This window comes from Varroa destructor, unplaced genomic scaffold, assembly GCF_002443255.2.
Source record: "Varroa destructor unplaced genomic scaffold, Vdes_3.0 BEIS01000001.1, whole genome shotgun sequence".
In the NCBI taxonomy this organism is placed as follows: domain Eukaryota; kingdom Metazoa; phylum Arthropoda; class Arachnida; order Mesostigmata; family Varroidae; genus Varroa; species Varroa destructor.
In genome coordinates this window covers 22,046,942-22,062,411 of record NW_019211454.1, presented here as the reverse complement: position 1 = coordinate 22,062,411, position 15,470 = coordinate 22,046,942, and the positions used below count along the sequence as shown (strand labels likewise).

At 41.6% G+C, this 15,470-nt stretch overlaps 1 protein-coding gene across 1 annotated transcript; it reads left to right on the top strand.

The window, feature by feature from the left end:
* The first annotated feature begins 45 nt into the window (after positions 1 to 45).
* On the top strand, positions 46 to 13,625 carry LOC111243183 (uncharacterized). The gene is made up of 16 exons (XM_022788376.2): positions 46 to 75; positions 225 to 428; positions 743 to 894; positions 1,383 to 1,639; positions 1,767 to 1,854; positions 2,188 to 2,423; positions 2,692 to 2,945; positions 5,304 to 5,459; positions 7,216 to 7,345; positions 7,545 to 8,906; positions 9,156 to 9,308; positions 9,626 to 10,007; positions 10,542 to 11,188; positions 11,324 to 11,987; positions 12,211 to 12,473; positions 12,700 to 13,625. The coding sequence occupies exons 1-16, from the start codon at positions 46 to 48 to the stop codon at positions 12,801 to 12,803; spliced, it is 5,082 nt and encodes a 1,693-aa protein (XP_022644111.1). The 3' UTR covers positions 12,804 to 13,625.
* The last annotated feature ends 1,845 nt before the right edge of the window (positions 13,626 to 15,470 follow it).

Here is a 15,470-nt window from a genome sequence, read left to right as displayed (position 1 = left end):
TAGTCAATATACATGTAAGTAGCGGTTGTGTACTTATAAGTATTTATGGATTACTTACAAAAAACCCTCAGTTTGGTAAGTTTATGTTATATATATATATATATATATATATATATATATACTTGGATAGTAATAACTGTGTGAATGTAACAAATGAGTTAGCAGTAGTCTAATATCGTCTGTCAATGGAACAGTTCTCTAATTCCGTTGTGTTATTTCTGTAGGTGCTCGTCGGCTTGACGACAGTTCTTACGCGGGCTCAAAAGCTCTCAGAATACGCCGCACATCCAATCGGCGTCTTCAATCCATATAACTTCCAATACAGCGTTGATCACCCCGACGGCTCTCTAAGCTCTCGCCTGGAAAAAGGCGATCAGAGTGCCGTCACCGGTTCCTACCAGATAGTCGGTGCAAATGGTTTGCAGCGGGTAAGCATAGCTAAATACTATCGAGGTCTTACTGAAGTATGTCAGCTTGCATTGCTTACGGATATATAAATATTGGCAGATCATAACCGTTAAGCTTTCTTTATGTATTGATACAGAATAATCAATAAACTATTTTACCTTTTGCTACCAAAGGGAGCATTAAATAATGAACCGGTAGGGTTATTTTGTGAACATGAAAGCAGCTTGAAATCGACAGTGTTAGATATACGTTGAATCGATTAGCAGTACACCGGCAATACGTTTCTAATGCACAATGTACACTGTGTGCATGCAAATCGTTTGTTGTGCTTTAGACCGTAAACTACATCGCGGACACTCGTGGCTTTCGTGCATTCGTCGACTCAAACGAACCGGGAGTGAAAAGCGGGGAGTACCCACCTTCGGTGCCGGAAACTGATGAGTACAAACCCAGTCGGTATAATCTTGAACCGAAGCCCATACCCACGTAAGTACAAACAGGTTCAGCTGACTCCTTGTGCTCGAGAAGATCAAACGCAACGTCTACCCACAATTTCACTAACAGGTTACGGACCTATAAATGAAGTGAAAAGGTTAGAAAAGTAAGGCCAACATACTTCTAGCCGCATTTATTTAATAGCGTAACAAATAGTAAAGTCGAGAGATGTGAAGAGCCCTGGCCCGGGCCTGCGTTACTGTGGTCCTAATAATTATAATTGTATCGTACTTGCTATACACCGATAGTAATGGCCAAATAAATTAAATCATTAGTTTTATATACAAGGTGGCGTTAATTTCTAAAAAGAGTACCGTAAAGCTCACTGAATATTTAACAAGCACACGGGTCACTAGTGGCAATAATTTTATCAGGTAAATGCAATCTCATAATGCCGCACCTATTGTGAACAATGTCTTAATTGAGAAAGGAAATTTTTATTACTACTAATATTGCTGTGATTATTCCGCAACGCTTAGGCCTGATCCGTCGCCACCAGCGCGCCGTGTGCCTGCCTCACACCAATCACAGATTCGTGTACAACATAAAGGTGCCACATTTTCATCTCATATCGACTTCGGGCCTGCAGATCACCTTCACGATGAGTACGGCAATATTATTTCCCTCACGAAATCCGGAAATGGGACTCTTCCGGAAAACCCCATTACCACCGTACACAGACCAAGCAACACTACTTTTTCGCTTTACCAAGAAAAGCCTGTACGAGGAGCGAACGGTAAGAATGATCCTTTAGAATCATCTATATGTATATATATAGATAGACATGCGCTTGCCGGAGTTGTAGATTTCATGGATACTCCCCGTCCTATGACTGTTATTTTTTTCATTTTATACTGTTTTAGGCCAACCATTGTACGAGGAGTTTGTTCCTAACCAATTCTCACCAACGCGACCTTTACATATCGTAGGACAAGCGCCAACTGAGATCAGGTCAGGCTTAAACTTTATATTTCGCCGCTTACAGCAAATATTGTTAAAGCTATAGCGCAGCTTATCGTTATAAAACTTGCGCCCGTAAGTGAGTAAACACAGTGATTGATCTGCAGTCTGGAAAAATTCCGGATCAACTTGTGTTTGATTGTTTCGTCGTTATCACTGTCGCTGCTGACAATAAGAGAAAACTAATTTGAATCCACCTGTGATCGTTGAGCCTCGTCATACGATGCTCGAGTATCACGTCTGAACTGTTATTATGAAAACAAAGCAACGGAATTCTTGATTGCCACATTCAAATAAGTATCTAAGTAATGTTTTTGCATATAGGCATGATAACGATGGCTTACATATAGGCCATCATGGGACGCGAGCCGGAAGACGCCTCGAGGATGTAAATGCAGTATCAGGTGTTCTCCATTTAAATAGGCAACAGCAGGTACCACAAAGCGATGTGCCGGCTAGGCTCAATGACGGGCGCCGCTTTCCTCAAAAAGGGGCCGTCAGCGAACAGGTTGCACATAGCCCTACGCTTTACTTCAGTACAGCCAACAAAGAAGAAGAAGGTAGGCATAATAACAACGTCATATAGGCATAAAGTAAATGCACATACTCCTATTCGTATGCATTGTATAGAATACTGTGTTTCATGTTTACTTATCGTATTTTTTATTTTAGATATGAGTTTTTCTATTTGTATTGTTAGTCCCTGATACAATGTCGATACTGGGCGCACTACGACAGACTATGAGCGTTACGTATATATATATTTGAACTTTTTCGATACCATTTTTCTTATTGATAAAGGCCTATTATGGATTGTTTTTCTTTCAGGCGGTGCTATTATAACGAAGAACAATTTGAACCCTCCTGTAAGGATCGTCCCTTCCGGTGGCGGTATTGCTCAGCAGGGCACTTCATTCCGTGCTTCCGTTCCGAAGCCCCAAAGTCACAATCCTAAAAATATCCCCCTTGGACCCCGATACGGGCAGCTAGGCGATTCAGCAGACCATCCTAGGCAGCCGACGTATCCCCATGCCGAACTGGTTTCTGTCAATGTAGAACCATTCGACAAACGACTGGCAGACGTAAGTATGAGTTTGTTCAGTTTCCGTCGTGTACGGAACGCTTACAAGGGTATCGTAGGTTAACGTTGGAGGCAAGAATTGCAGTAGCAATACATAAACAACTTACCGGAACCTTTTTTTTTTTTTTATTATATAATACAGCAATTAAGTAAAAAAAAAAATTATACAGCAACATCCTACAGGCAAGTAAAGAAAGGAACTTGTGCATGCAGTCATATTGGAACTTCCGAGCATGAATATATTTGCACCTTATAGGATACGCATGTATTATTTGAGTCCTATTTTCTTCTGGCATGGTTTCCTAGTCGATATCGATTACATCTAATTTGATATACCAGGCAATTTGACGTTAAACTCGCAACCAAAGGAACTGTTCTAAGCCTTTGTGCCTATTTTTTTTTATTTGTCCTGGTGAGCAACTCAGGTAAACTGAACCTTCGAATCGAATCTTTTTCGAATGAATTCCCATTCTGAAGGTGATCGTTCCTCTAATTCGACACAATTTGTAGTAAACTTTTACCAATAAAGAAACGTAGGTCGTACGTTACCTACTCCAGTCTTAATTTGGAATCCGTCTCTTATCCCGATCGCAGAATCCATCTACACCACTTGTTGTTCCTTAATTTATTGTTATACTCCAAAATATGTACGACATGTGTAAGTTGTACGTACTGCTGAAGTGGCTGTAACGTTTAACCCCTTTACCTCCAAAACCTCTCTTGGCCTGTGCTGTCTATTGTCTTTCTGTAGCTCCTGCTGCTTCCTGATCGCTCGAACCGGGTCAACTTGTCCAAATTTTCTGCACCTGATGTTTCCTTCCGACCATACGAGTACAGCTTCAGTGACGCTCTCCATAGGCGCTCTCAAAACCGTGATCATGCGCAAAAGAGCGGTGCAACTGAATCTACAAACCGCGTCGGTACAGGTCAGACCGTGCCTAAAAAAAAAGGCGTGTCCGGCCCCCGTATAACACACCTTCCAATTCCTATTAGGGAGTTCAACATGTGTGCCGTTTTTCGACAGCTTAAATGCTAGCTCATCTTTTCTAATTGAACTATTCTACCAAGAATCTAGCTTTGTATTGTATTTATTATTGTATGACTATTGTGATGATCACAAATAAAAAAAATCTGGCCACAGAATGATATAACCACAAAGATGATTATATGCAAAGCAAGCATTTAGTAGCCAACTACTTCGTCACACTCGAAGTAGTCGCATCGAGCTTTCGCGATGTGACTGATAGAAACGTCAATCCACGGACAGAACGATAAAATACTAACGTACAATACACAATATTTTACGTAGATATAGATGCATGTCGTCCGACAATATACCTACCTATGTCGCGAACACGCGTCCCGCTTCTTACTAATGTTTTCTATGCTGCTTCAATTTTGCATCTTTCTTGCCTTCTATATATGTCTTAATATTCTGTAACTCATTCAGAGAGGGCAAATTCGATTTGAGGCCCACAAAGAAACGATTTTGTATAGGGCAATTGTCGAACCGCGAACACAGAGTGTAGAATATCGAAGTCTTAATCACGCGAGCCTCAGGCTACGCCAACGATTCCAGCCTGCTCCATGAAGATTGATCGTATACCTTTATCTCAATCGACTCTTTTTACGTACCAGTAATGATCATGCAGTAACGTCAATTTGGTTTGCGTCTGTTAGTGTTAATTGTTTGAATATACGATGACAGCAAATACTAAATATCTCCAACTGGACGGGGTAGTTTATGGAATTAATGTGTATGTTAAATCGACGATGTCGGGCCTGGCCGGTCAATTTTATCATTGTTCTATAAGTAATTAAAATGTAAACTTGCACCAAATATATCAACGAAAATTTCGAAGAAATCCGTTGTCCATGTTTTGAAAACCATTTTGTATCGCGTAACGCAAAAAAAAATACGTCAAGTAAAACCATCACAAGTGTATGAGTAAATACACGCCAAACTAACCAGATTTCATGCACGTTATTTGTTATTTTCTGTGTTTATAAATATGCGTTATACCACATAAACGCAGCCTCACTCCCTCACGTGCATCTGACGCGCATATAAAATATATCAGGTGTGTTTATAAAGAGGAAGCTTTATCGTACTAACTACAGGTTCTTTTGTTTGAACTCGAAGACGCGCTCTGTCGATAAAATGCTAGTAGGGGTTTGACAAAGACGATCCTGGTGTATCTGGATGTCGATGCCCTAGAGTTGCGCACACATTTCCCTAAGATCGACTCGTACTAGACGCTAGTGATTGTATACGCTCGTGGCCGCGTGTTCCTCTGTTCTTACTTACTTAAATTTTCAAAAACACTTAAGCCCAAGTATTTTGTCTGTTGCATTGTAGGTAAAAGGCGAGTATTACCTTCGCGGCCATGATGGCGAGCTGCGCAGAATTGTCTACGAGGCTGGTAAAGATGGATTCCGTGCCCACGTCGATACAGATGAATTAAAGGTCGTTAGTTATAAACCAATCGACGTTGATACCAGTCCCGATAGAAAGGTAAGGAATAAAAAATTCTTTCACTTGTTTACGCCAGCGCCGATTTCGTTTTGGTCAAGCCTAACGGCATTACTCTCTACCTCAGTTACGTTGAAGGTGGCGTATTCTACAATGCTTGGATCTTACTTGTACAGACAAAGAAATTAAGGAAGTTTGATATCAACAGCTCTATGCGTAGATGAATCGGTAGCAAGGCTGATGTCATTTTATTATAAGTTTAAATTTTTCTACATAGCTAGGTCGACAGCTGTGACCTGGGGCCATAGATCGTTAATAGCATATATTGGAAAAAAGAGATGTCTCCTATGAAAGGAAAAATACAACTTGAAAAAAAATGTTGAGGAGACAGGTAGACATTCCATGGCTACGAGGCCGAGCTCGCGCACCCCACAGTCTTCGTGGTAGTAGTGGAAATTCCAAAGTCGGAAGCTGTGAGGCACTCCAAACCAAAAGTCACCGCAAAATTAAAAAACATATGACATTGATAACTACAAGCCTCTGAAGCAAGAATCAATCCCTCGCATCATTTCCGAAAAGCTTGTTGTTACTTCTTTTAAAACGCTGTTGAATAATGAACAGTGCGGCTTCATTAACGACAGACTTGTTTTAATGCAGTTATGAGTGTGACGCAAAGGGGGGCACTTACCGCAAATATAATTATTTTTGATAGACTTTTATACCCGCTGCTAACATGCGACTTATTACCTGGTAAACAATTCGGAGTTAGGTTAATGTAGGTATATAAAATAGACTAGACTGAACTCAATTGGGCATATGATATAGTGTCTTGGTACTTCATTGTCAAAAAATTCTGTGCGGCTTTTCATGCCTGCGTTGTGTTATTGTTTATTGCAAATCATTGGCGAAGAAGCACCTTTCCACTTCGAACACCCATATTTAAGCGATACTATCGGGTTGAAATTACTCTTACGACTGCTCTGGTTACACCACGGTGATACAGCGGAACTTTTGGAATGGTATATCAGAAATAAACAACAAGTAACAGAAGGTCAGAAAGGAAACTTTCTTGAGGTACAGGAACTTTTTTCCCAGCTTCTATGAAAGGACCTCAAGCTGTGTTGTCGTATATATTTTGTATGCTATTAATGGTTGCATAAATCGTTCATAGAGACCCTTACACGTGTTTTTTTTTATTTACCGTGAACCCACTTTGTAAGGAATTCACCTTTCGTTTCTCTGCGTTAATCACAGTGGCTCCATGACAACTTTATAACACTTGCTTCGAGGAATTTACACTAAGCCGGCAGGAAGTGCACGTTTTACGATCTACTTTATTCGAAGGCATCTGTCATCACAGCACCTTAGGTGTTATGATGATTGACGCTTGAGGTCTTGAGTCATACTCACTTCTCTTATGGCTTCAAATTCCTCTATCTCTACACTTTGCACTGGTAGCAAGAAACTGTCGTTTCGCTGAAAACCTTTCTCTACAAATCCTTGAAAAATTGGACTAGCGCTCTTACTAAGCAACGATTTCCCTCACGAAACGATAACTTTGGTTCAAAACTCATCGTTCTCTGATACCACTCAGTTATCCTAGTCGTTAATACATTAATATATAACTTGGTGTAAAAATGTACCAGATTTTTTGAGTTAATAGTGCGCAATGTAATTCTTTTTTAAATATAGTTTTGAGTAAACAGTGCTATAAAGCTAACATGACTCACGAATGCCCAATAATAAATACCATTTCGGGAATATAGTTAATTCACTAATTCGATTGATTAATTTTCAGTATCAAGCTTACCCTGTAAATGTTGACAGTCCGAAGATAGTCGGCCAGGGAGATGTTTTTAAGTTAGATAAGCCTCTTGAAAGGGGACCTCGGCCTACGCTCTACCTTGGCCATGACCTTCGCAGCACGGGTTAGTAATCTGATCCAACATTGACCCAATCGAGCTTTTTTACCACACGTTTTACCGTGTGTGTTAATAAATTAAGCGAGTTTGAAATACCGATCGATCACGAATAGTTTTCTAGTGATTGCGAGTGATTCTCGTAGTAATAAAAATGCTTCACTTAACGTTTTGTGCCAATCATATGTGCCTGCGGTCTATCTTGAAGAACCAGCGCCCTTTAGGACGAGAACACTTGCGTCACCCAGGGTACAAAATCAAGTGCCGGTTTCAGTGGACATAGAAGATCTAAAAAGGCGACCAATACACTTCGTTGACGATAGCCCACTCGTTTTATCGCCACCACCAAAGGAGCCTGCTCAAACCCCGCATTATTATCAGACACCCCAAAATAGCCCGCATCCAACAACAACCCAGAGTTCTCGTCAAACGTTTACGTCCCAAAGTCCTAAGTCAAAATCTTCCTTGCAAGGCACAATCTACCAGGATCCTTACAAATTCCAAACCAGTCCTAGGCCCCATGTGTCAATGACAGTTCCGCCGAATCCCTCTCATCAAACGGCTGCTCCTGGACAGAACCGTGTTGGCAGAAAATTCTCTGATGGCACAGTAACGCAGCCAGGATACGCTACTCACGATCAGAGTTTTCCTCAGCAGCAGAGGCACGTGCTCAACGGCTCCATAACGGAACCTCGACTCTTAGTTGATCCCTCGGACGAAGTGCAACGTCAGCCAGGTTTCTACCGGCAACCTTATCATGGAGCTGGTTTTAAATACCAGCACACCGCAGTACATGAGCCGTTGTCACCTCAAGCACCGAAGGGAACACCAGAGTTCAATCCACTTGATGCACACCGACGGTTGCCGTCTGCACAGCTTTCCCAACAGCCTGAAGACGCTTCTGCACCAAAATTTAACTCTCATTCTGAAGTCCCATCCAGACACTATCAGCCTACCCAGAATCAAAATGTAATTAGAGAACAAGTCCCTGAGCTAACTTTCGGGTCACTAATGGGACAATCGTTTCCACATAGTCCTGTTGTTCCTCAAAACCCATGGCAGAATACGGGCCATCTAAGTACTCCGCCACAACCTGATGTCCGATTTCCGAGTGCCCAACTTGTGCAGTCTATTGTCCAGCCCGCAAGACCATTTGACCGCAACACCCGAATACCTGTAGGACCAAATCAGTTTGGGTCTCGAAGACAAGCACATCAACCAAACGTCCCTGCTCGAGAAAACCTGACCAACGTCAAATCAATGTCCAAGGCTCAGCATCCAGCAGCCCGTGCCTTCGGTGAACCTGTTATATCTCCGAATTTAAAAGTACCCGCTTCAGAGGCGATTCGCACAGGCCCTGGAACAGAAGTAAATCCAGCCCCGATAAAGCACTTTGGCCCACCTGGTGCAACTCCCCTTCCACCCATATTTCAGACAACAGGCGAAAAAGTATCGTATCACCAAACTTCGACCACTTCGGCCCCTACATCAGATTTCTCTATCCACTCTCGATCTGAACGAACCTCTCCAAATGATCGACTTAGTGGAAGAGGACGTCCTACAACGCCTGGTTAGTGAATCTTCTAACTGGATCCTCTAGAAGCAAAATATTTTACAGGGATAAGTACAATTATATAAAAATAATTTTGATCAAGATTAAGCATCTTTTACTATTAGAAAACTTCTGTTAAATTTTACAATATGGCGATAATGTTAACGTGAAAGTCATCTAATGCGTGATGGTGGAATCGACCCATATTTCCGGCTTGCTAAGCCAATGTCTTGTCCACGATATTACATCAAATACGTTCTGTTTTAGCACGCGGTTCTCGTAAGTTGGACCCAACACAACCTCTGCTGCGGATGTACGACAACGGAGTGGTAATTGGGGGTCCTGAACCTCAGAAGATAAGCTATGATCCTATCAATGACGAACCTCTTCGGCACCAGAAAAGCCTACGCGGCCATAACGGTATACGAGAAAGTTATGAAAAAATCACTCTAAAACTTACCAGCTCGACAGAATCTTCTTTCCTTCTCACTTTTAGAGTCGCTAGTTTTCAACTAACATACGATAATAATCCCCTTTTATTTATATTTGCTAGTTTAGTACATGAGATAATTTTTTCAAAGAGTGGATTGTATGAAATTTAGTCTTCTGTTTTGATTGTTTACAACGTTGTATTTATAAATTCTCTCCTGATAGATTTCCTAGCAAATTTTAGAGATAAATGTCAGGAACAAATTATTACTTTAAATTTTATCCTTTTACAATGGCTTAAATCACAGGTAGCAACACACTGCAGAGTGGCTATGCGCCCCGAAACTTCTTTCCGTCGGTTATATATAACCCACAGGATCAGGAGGATCATTTGAGTGACTTCAATAAGCAAACCAATGCCCCCGATCTTAATGCTCGCCTGATAGGCGAGACAGTGACACCGACGCAACCCGGTTCACGTCCATCCAGATTGCCGTCAGTTCCTACAACAGTCTCTCCTACACCCGAACTAAAATCATTTAGCCCTGCTAATAATGCTAATCTCATGTCGTTTGAAGTAAAAAGGGTTACTCGCCGCAGGCGTCGAAGGAAGCAGCGACCCGTCGATGTGCCCACAGCCGACATATCGATTCTCCCCACCCCAGAAGCAACACCCCCTACCATCTCCAGGTAGACCCTTTCTGCCGTCTACCTTTTGACTAGCCACCCATTTCTTAACTACCACATTTGTTAGACTGGTAGCAAAACTATTTCACCTTTAGCAGGCTTCCGTTAGAAAACAATACAGAAGTCTGGTTATTAGGGTTCTTGTTAATATGCACACAACTAGAATAAACTGCGAGCCCAAACTGCCTTCATTTCCGCAACTCTGCTCGGAGCTACTCACCCTTTGGCAACTTTGCCATGCATATGAGTACATATATAATCGGAAACATACTTCAATAATATTTTTTTCATAATGATCTGTTTTATTAGAGGTCGGTTCAATGGGCTAGTTAATACAATTTTCTGTTATCGCTTAGCTAATTGAAAGCTATTTTATGACGACAGATTCGTCAGCGAAGAAAAATAATCTGAAACTATCCGAGCGTCTTTAATGATTATATTTACCTAGCGCCATATCGCAAATGTTTTCTTTCTCTGGTCGTTGAGGTTGTTCAAAACTTTTGATAGCCGATCGATCTCACCAACTTGCCATTCTAGCTACAACTTTGCTGAGCTCGGCCCTGCTCCTGTCCCAGCTCCCCGAGATCCCTATGCTCTACAGCCTCACACCCGACCCCCAGCAAACCCCGACTTGCGAAACGGCTCACGACCAGTTTCGACCCCTCAGCCTCCTTCTCCCCCTGTACCTACTTTTTCCACGGTGGCTACCCCGAGCAGTAAAGGCACCCACAAGGAGAATGCTGGGATTTCCTTTGGTACCCGACTGCGTCCAGATCAAGTTTATATACCTCAGCCACGCGAGATTTCTCTAAATAATTATGCTTATACCACACCGTCTGGTATTATGAGCTTCTACAATGGCGAAATTGCACCAGTTAATTTGGACCAGAAAATGATAGGCCTGAATCGACAGCCCTTACCTCCACCAAAACGGAAAATTTCCCGAAGGCGTCGCTTAAAACCTCAGCGAATTTTTTCGGTAAATCCAGCAAACCTTGACCAGATTTATCCTAATCTGCCAACATATACGCCCGCGCCTGCGGACTTCGGATTTAGCAATGGCGTACCTAAACTAAAAACTCCATACGATAGGCCAGATTTCCGCTCCGGTGCTAATGCCAATCTCCCATCACTTATCAATCAGAGAAAGCAGAAGAGCCTCTTCACGACGACCAACAATCCTTGTGAGTTTAGTATGCAAGCTTAACAATAATTTCACAGTTGATTCCACTAAAAGCGAATAAATGATGTCAATAGGTTAGACATGGTTTATTTGAGTAATCCTAATATACGGCTCATCTTTCCTACCTGTTCTACAGTGGATTTAACTCCAGTTCTCAGACAAGAACCACGTCATTCGCCTTCGAAGTATTACGTTCCTGCTGCGACAGAATCGTCTGCTACAACTGGTCTACCAGTGCCCACTACAGCAAGACCTCGCCTTCCAGGATTCCCTATACCTTCAGTAGCAGGTGTTACAACAGCATCGATTATTGGTCTAGTACGTAATCAGTCGAGTTTGTCTCCGAGAGAATCACCGAACCAGAATCTCGCTCATCTGCCTGAAAGAAACCCAGAGAGCTTGTTTAATCGATCACGCAGTCAAAAGCCCAATAACATGTTTGGAAACAATAACGTTTACGTGAAACAAACCGGTATTCGCCAAGAAATGCAGGGCCCGGTCTCAGGCAACACCGAGCCCCCGCACACGGGATCCTCTACTGGCACCACTTACGCACATGCTAACAGTCGGCTGTTCACATTTGATGATCGCACTGCTGATAATGCTCATTTGAAAAATATCTCAAAAGGACCCGTAGCATTCGGGATGTCGGGACGACCGCCCCGCATTGACTCCGCAGCACGACTGTCTTCTGTAAAGCCGCATTTGTCGGTAAATACGCCAGTGAGTCCGGAAACCAACTTGAACGAAAAAGCTCCTTGGATGCTAGGGAGGACGACCCGTAAGCCGAACAAAATCGGGTAGGTACTTGATTTTTAATACAACAGTAACTATAGCTCTTTTCAGTAAATTGTCGACGTAACGGTCAAGTACGCAATGTACTTGCTTCAATAAAAAATGAATAGTGGATGCTTAGATACGATGATGCTGCAAGTGGGTTTATATTGTTGGTTTACTTTAGTAATAGTGTGTTAACGATAATGAATGAATGAAGATTGATTGTTTCTGTGCTCTGATTTACAGGCTGCCTCGATTTATAAACGATTCTGATTTTCATGTTCCCGCTAGCATTCAACTTCAAAACGACCGTCCTGTATCTTCGCCATATAAATTCGGTTTTGACGATCGATACTTAGGCGGTAGAATTGCCAGACACGAAGAGTTCGATGGAATGGGCCGTGTCACTGGGTTCTATACGATAGAAGATCCTGATGGAAGGAAGCGCCTCGTTAAGTACGTGGCAGACGAGAACGGTTTTCGAGCTAGTGTAGTCACGAATGAGCAAGGTAAGTTGTTTCGTCTTTCTAATACGTAATAACATCCGGAAAGTATAAGTCCTAAACAGAATGTTCGCATGAGAGAGATATAGATATGTGACGCAGCTAACTACCTAGTTGTGTTGAGATAAGATTATGATCTAAAGTCTAGAAATTCTGTTGAAGCTAGTCAAAAGGAACAATTCTGTATTTTTATTCTATGAACACATGTCATTTCCTAACGGTGTCGTTTCAGGGACGGACAACCAAGATCCAGCGCAGATCAAAATTCACTCTACGAGTCCGCACTACGTGCCAAAAACCATCGATACCAATCCGGATTCTATAAGCGTCATGTAACTAATGAAATGAGCTGTTATAGTTAAAATCTACGACTATCAATTTTTTGCTTTGCTCAGTTTGTCTAAATATGACCATTTTTCATTACAGCCCTAATACTTCATATCTAAAAGAAGTAGAGAAACCCAACGGCATTTGAAGGACCAGAACAAGAAAATAGCCGATTCAATCACACGCCCATAGAAACAACCGTTCTATCGATTAGATAAGTTTGACAGATTGTGCATAAGGGATGACGCTAAGTTACGCATGTGTGATATCAATGAGTCGCATGAACAACGCAATATTAATTCGGTTGTGCTTGACAAAGTTTGACCTATTGACAGAAGCTACTGTTCTGGAATCAGGCAAAATCCACGTTGTATTATATGCGCACATTACACACAGATATAAAGCACAAATGGTAACTTCCTGAGTACTAGTGCATACGAGTGTGAGCACAATACGAAACGAGCCTGAAAAAACAACTATCAAAAACAAGTAACGATGTGCGATGCCGTTAACACGGATCCGTGCATCAGGACCTTCTAGATTAGAATCATTTTATTGACTGTAAGATGTACATTCTTAACGCTTTTAACCACCCTTCCTATAAAGTGGTCCACCTCAGTCATCCGGGTCGGGTCCGTTATTCATTACAATTACCTTGGTAGCCAGAGAGATTCTGCAAGAACTTGAGTCCTATCTTACCAATAGTCTGTATATAAATACGCTGAGCGAGATGTACTATTCAACTGCGTAGTTACTGAGAGCGACGACGCCTCCTTCCACTGGTACTGCCTGTAGATTCTGAAATAAACGGTGTGTACAATAACGACAAAAGTCCAGTTATTTTCCTTATTAACTAACGCTGATAATTATCCATTTCATGAACGCGTGCCTTTATAAATTCGTTCCATGTGCAAATCAAGAGCTGCAGACCTTTAGTAAATTTCCATTACTGACAGAACTAAACGGAACGATGTCTATATACAATACGATGGTGTAGAGCTCATTCTGGTCGTTGCTTTGTGCGGTCGAAAATTAGCAAAAAATTTAGTAAAATAATATAAATAATGCCTGATGTTCTAAAAATCCTTTGCTAAGGCAATAGTAAATTGGTGCCTTTTAGGCGCTTGATGCATGGCGGTAACTATATCATCAGTCGCGTACGATGACGTTTGAAAAATCACTTTCTACCGAAGAATGAACATCACGGCAGATTCCTAGACGTAGACTTCATACCCCTGCGCGCACAATAATGATTAACTGGAATCAATTTTTTTGGCTCTCCCAGAAAGTGTCTTCAATGGGGTGAAGCATATTTCATGTTCCTTTTGGCGGCTATGAGCGTAATATTGCAACTTCATTGATGTAGAGTGATGCCATTCATTTATTTTTTATATACCTTGCGACGTGATAGAATTCACAAACACATAGAGAAAAACAATCTCCTAGTGGGTATCATGCGTCTAACAAACTGCAAATCGTTGTCGATATGACGTTCGTTTATGACGTTCCGTTACGTTCGACGTAACGGAACGTCAAAGGGTATAAGCACTCGTTTCGATTAATAGAACTGTACAGATCGTGATATTTATGACGATGACGTAGGCGACGATAACAGTAGACCTTTTCTCAGAGTCAACGCTCGAAACTCTGCAGGGTATGATAGTATTAAAAGATTATAGAACAAGATCACACTACTGTTAGCATTGTTCCTTTATTCGAATTTAATAAATCATAGCCGTAGATACATAAGGCCATCCGTACAATACAATGAAGTTGTATTTTTCTGGTGGCGACTAGCTTTAGGCGTGTACCTTACTCTGGTGAAGTCCATGATGATGTGCACCATCTATTTCTATTCAGTAGCAATGATTGGTGTAGAACGCGCGGTTCAGATACTAATTCGTACGATCACCTTCTGGAACAACGATGTCGCATTGCGGCCATTTGATATCGATACTGAAAATTTAAAAAAGCTACCTTGAGAATAATTCTGCCATGACGGTTCAGATACTGGACGTTGAATAGCTCAAGTTTCTTGCAAATGGGATATGGTTTACAATAATTTACTCGGGCAGACGTCTCTGCCACGGAAAGAAGATTGCGTCAACGCGTGACGTTGTGATAAACTTTGATTCGCTACCGTGTCTAAGGAATAAAACGTTACTCAATGTGCAAGTCTTGTACAGCACATGTTCGAATTATATATAATCCGAATGACTAGTCTGACCAGTTGCTTAAAAATACAGTATAGGCACAGCTTTATTCTGCCGTATACGCACACTAGTTACGCTAAAAAAGCAAGTATTTTGTCTAGGAAATATCATTAATTAGTAGTGGACAGAAAAATATCAGTACCTACCTACTGTTGCCACTTGGTAACGCAGTCTATGTTGATTTCAACAGGAAATCTTTTTGTGAGACTATTCGTGACGATAGGCAGAGGATAGATCGCAGTTCTCAGGAAGCCACTTTTACCTTGGAAACCTAGGCATCTTGGAAGTGCAGGAAACCATCTATGAGCTTGGCGAAAATATTATCCAGTAAAGAAAAGTAATAAACTGCTCCTTGAATGAGATTATTAGGACCATTAAATCAAAACAGGATCAGAATACTTTCGCCAATGTGTACATATGGCATATGGTTAAGGCCATGGAAATCAGTGGTCCGATGCAACGA

Bases quoted from the DNA above. Each gene is read 5' to 3' on its own strand.
- LOC111243183 (XM_022788376.2), top strand. From the start codon at position 46: ATGGATTACTTACAAAAAACCCTCAGTTTG. The intron at 8,907-9,155 runs GTTAGTGAATCT...GTTCTGTTTTAG, and splicing joins AGGACGTCCTACAACGCCTG to CACGCGGTTCTCGTAAGTTG. The intron at 9,309-9,625 runs GTATACGAGAAA...CTTAAATCACAG, and splicing joins AAGCCTACGCGGCCATAACG to GTAGCAACACACTGCAGAGT.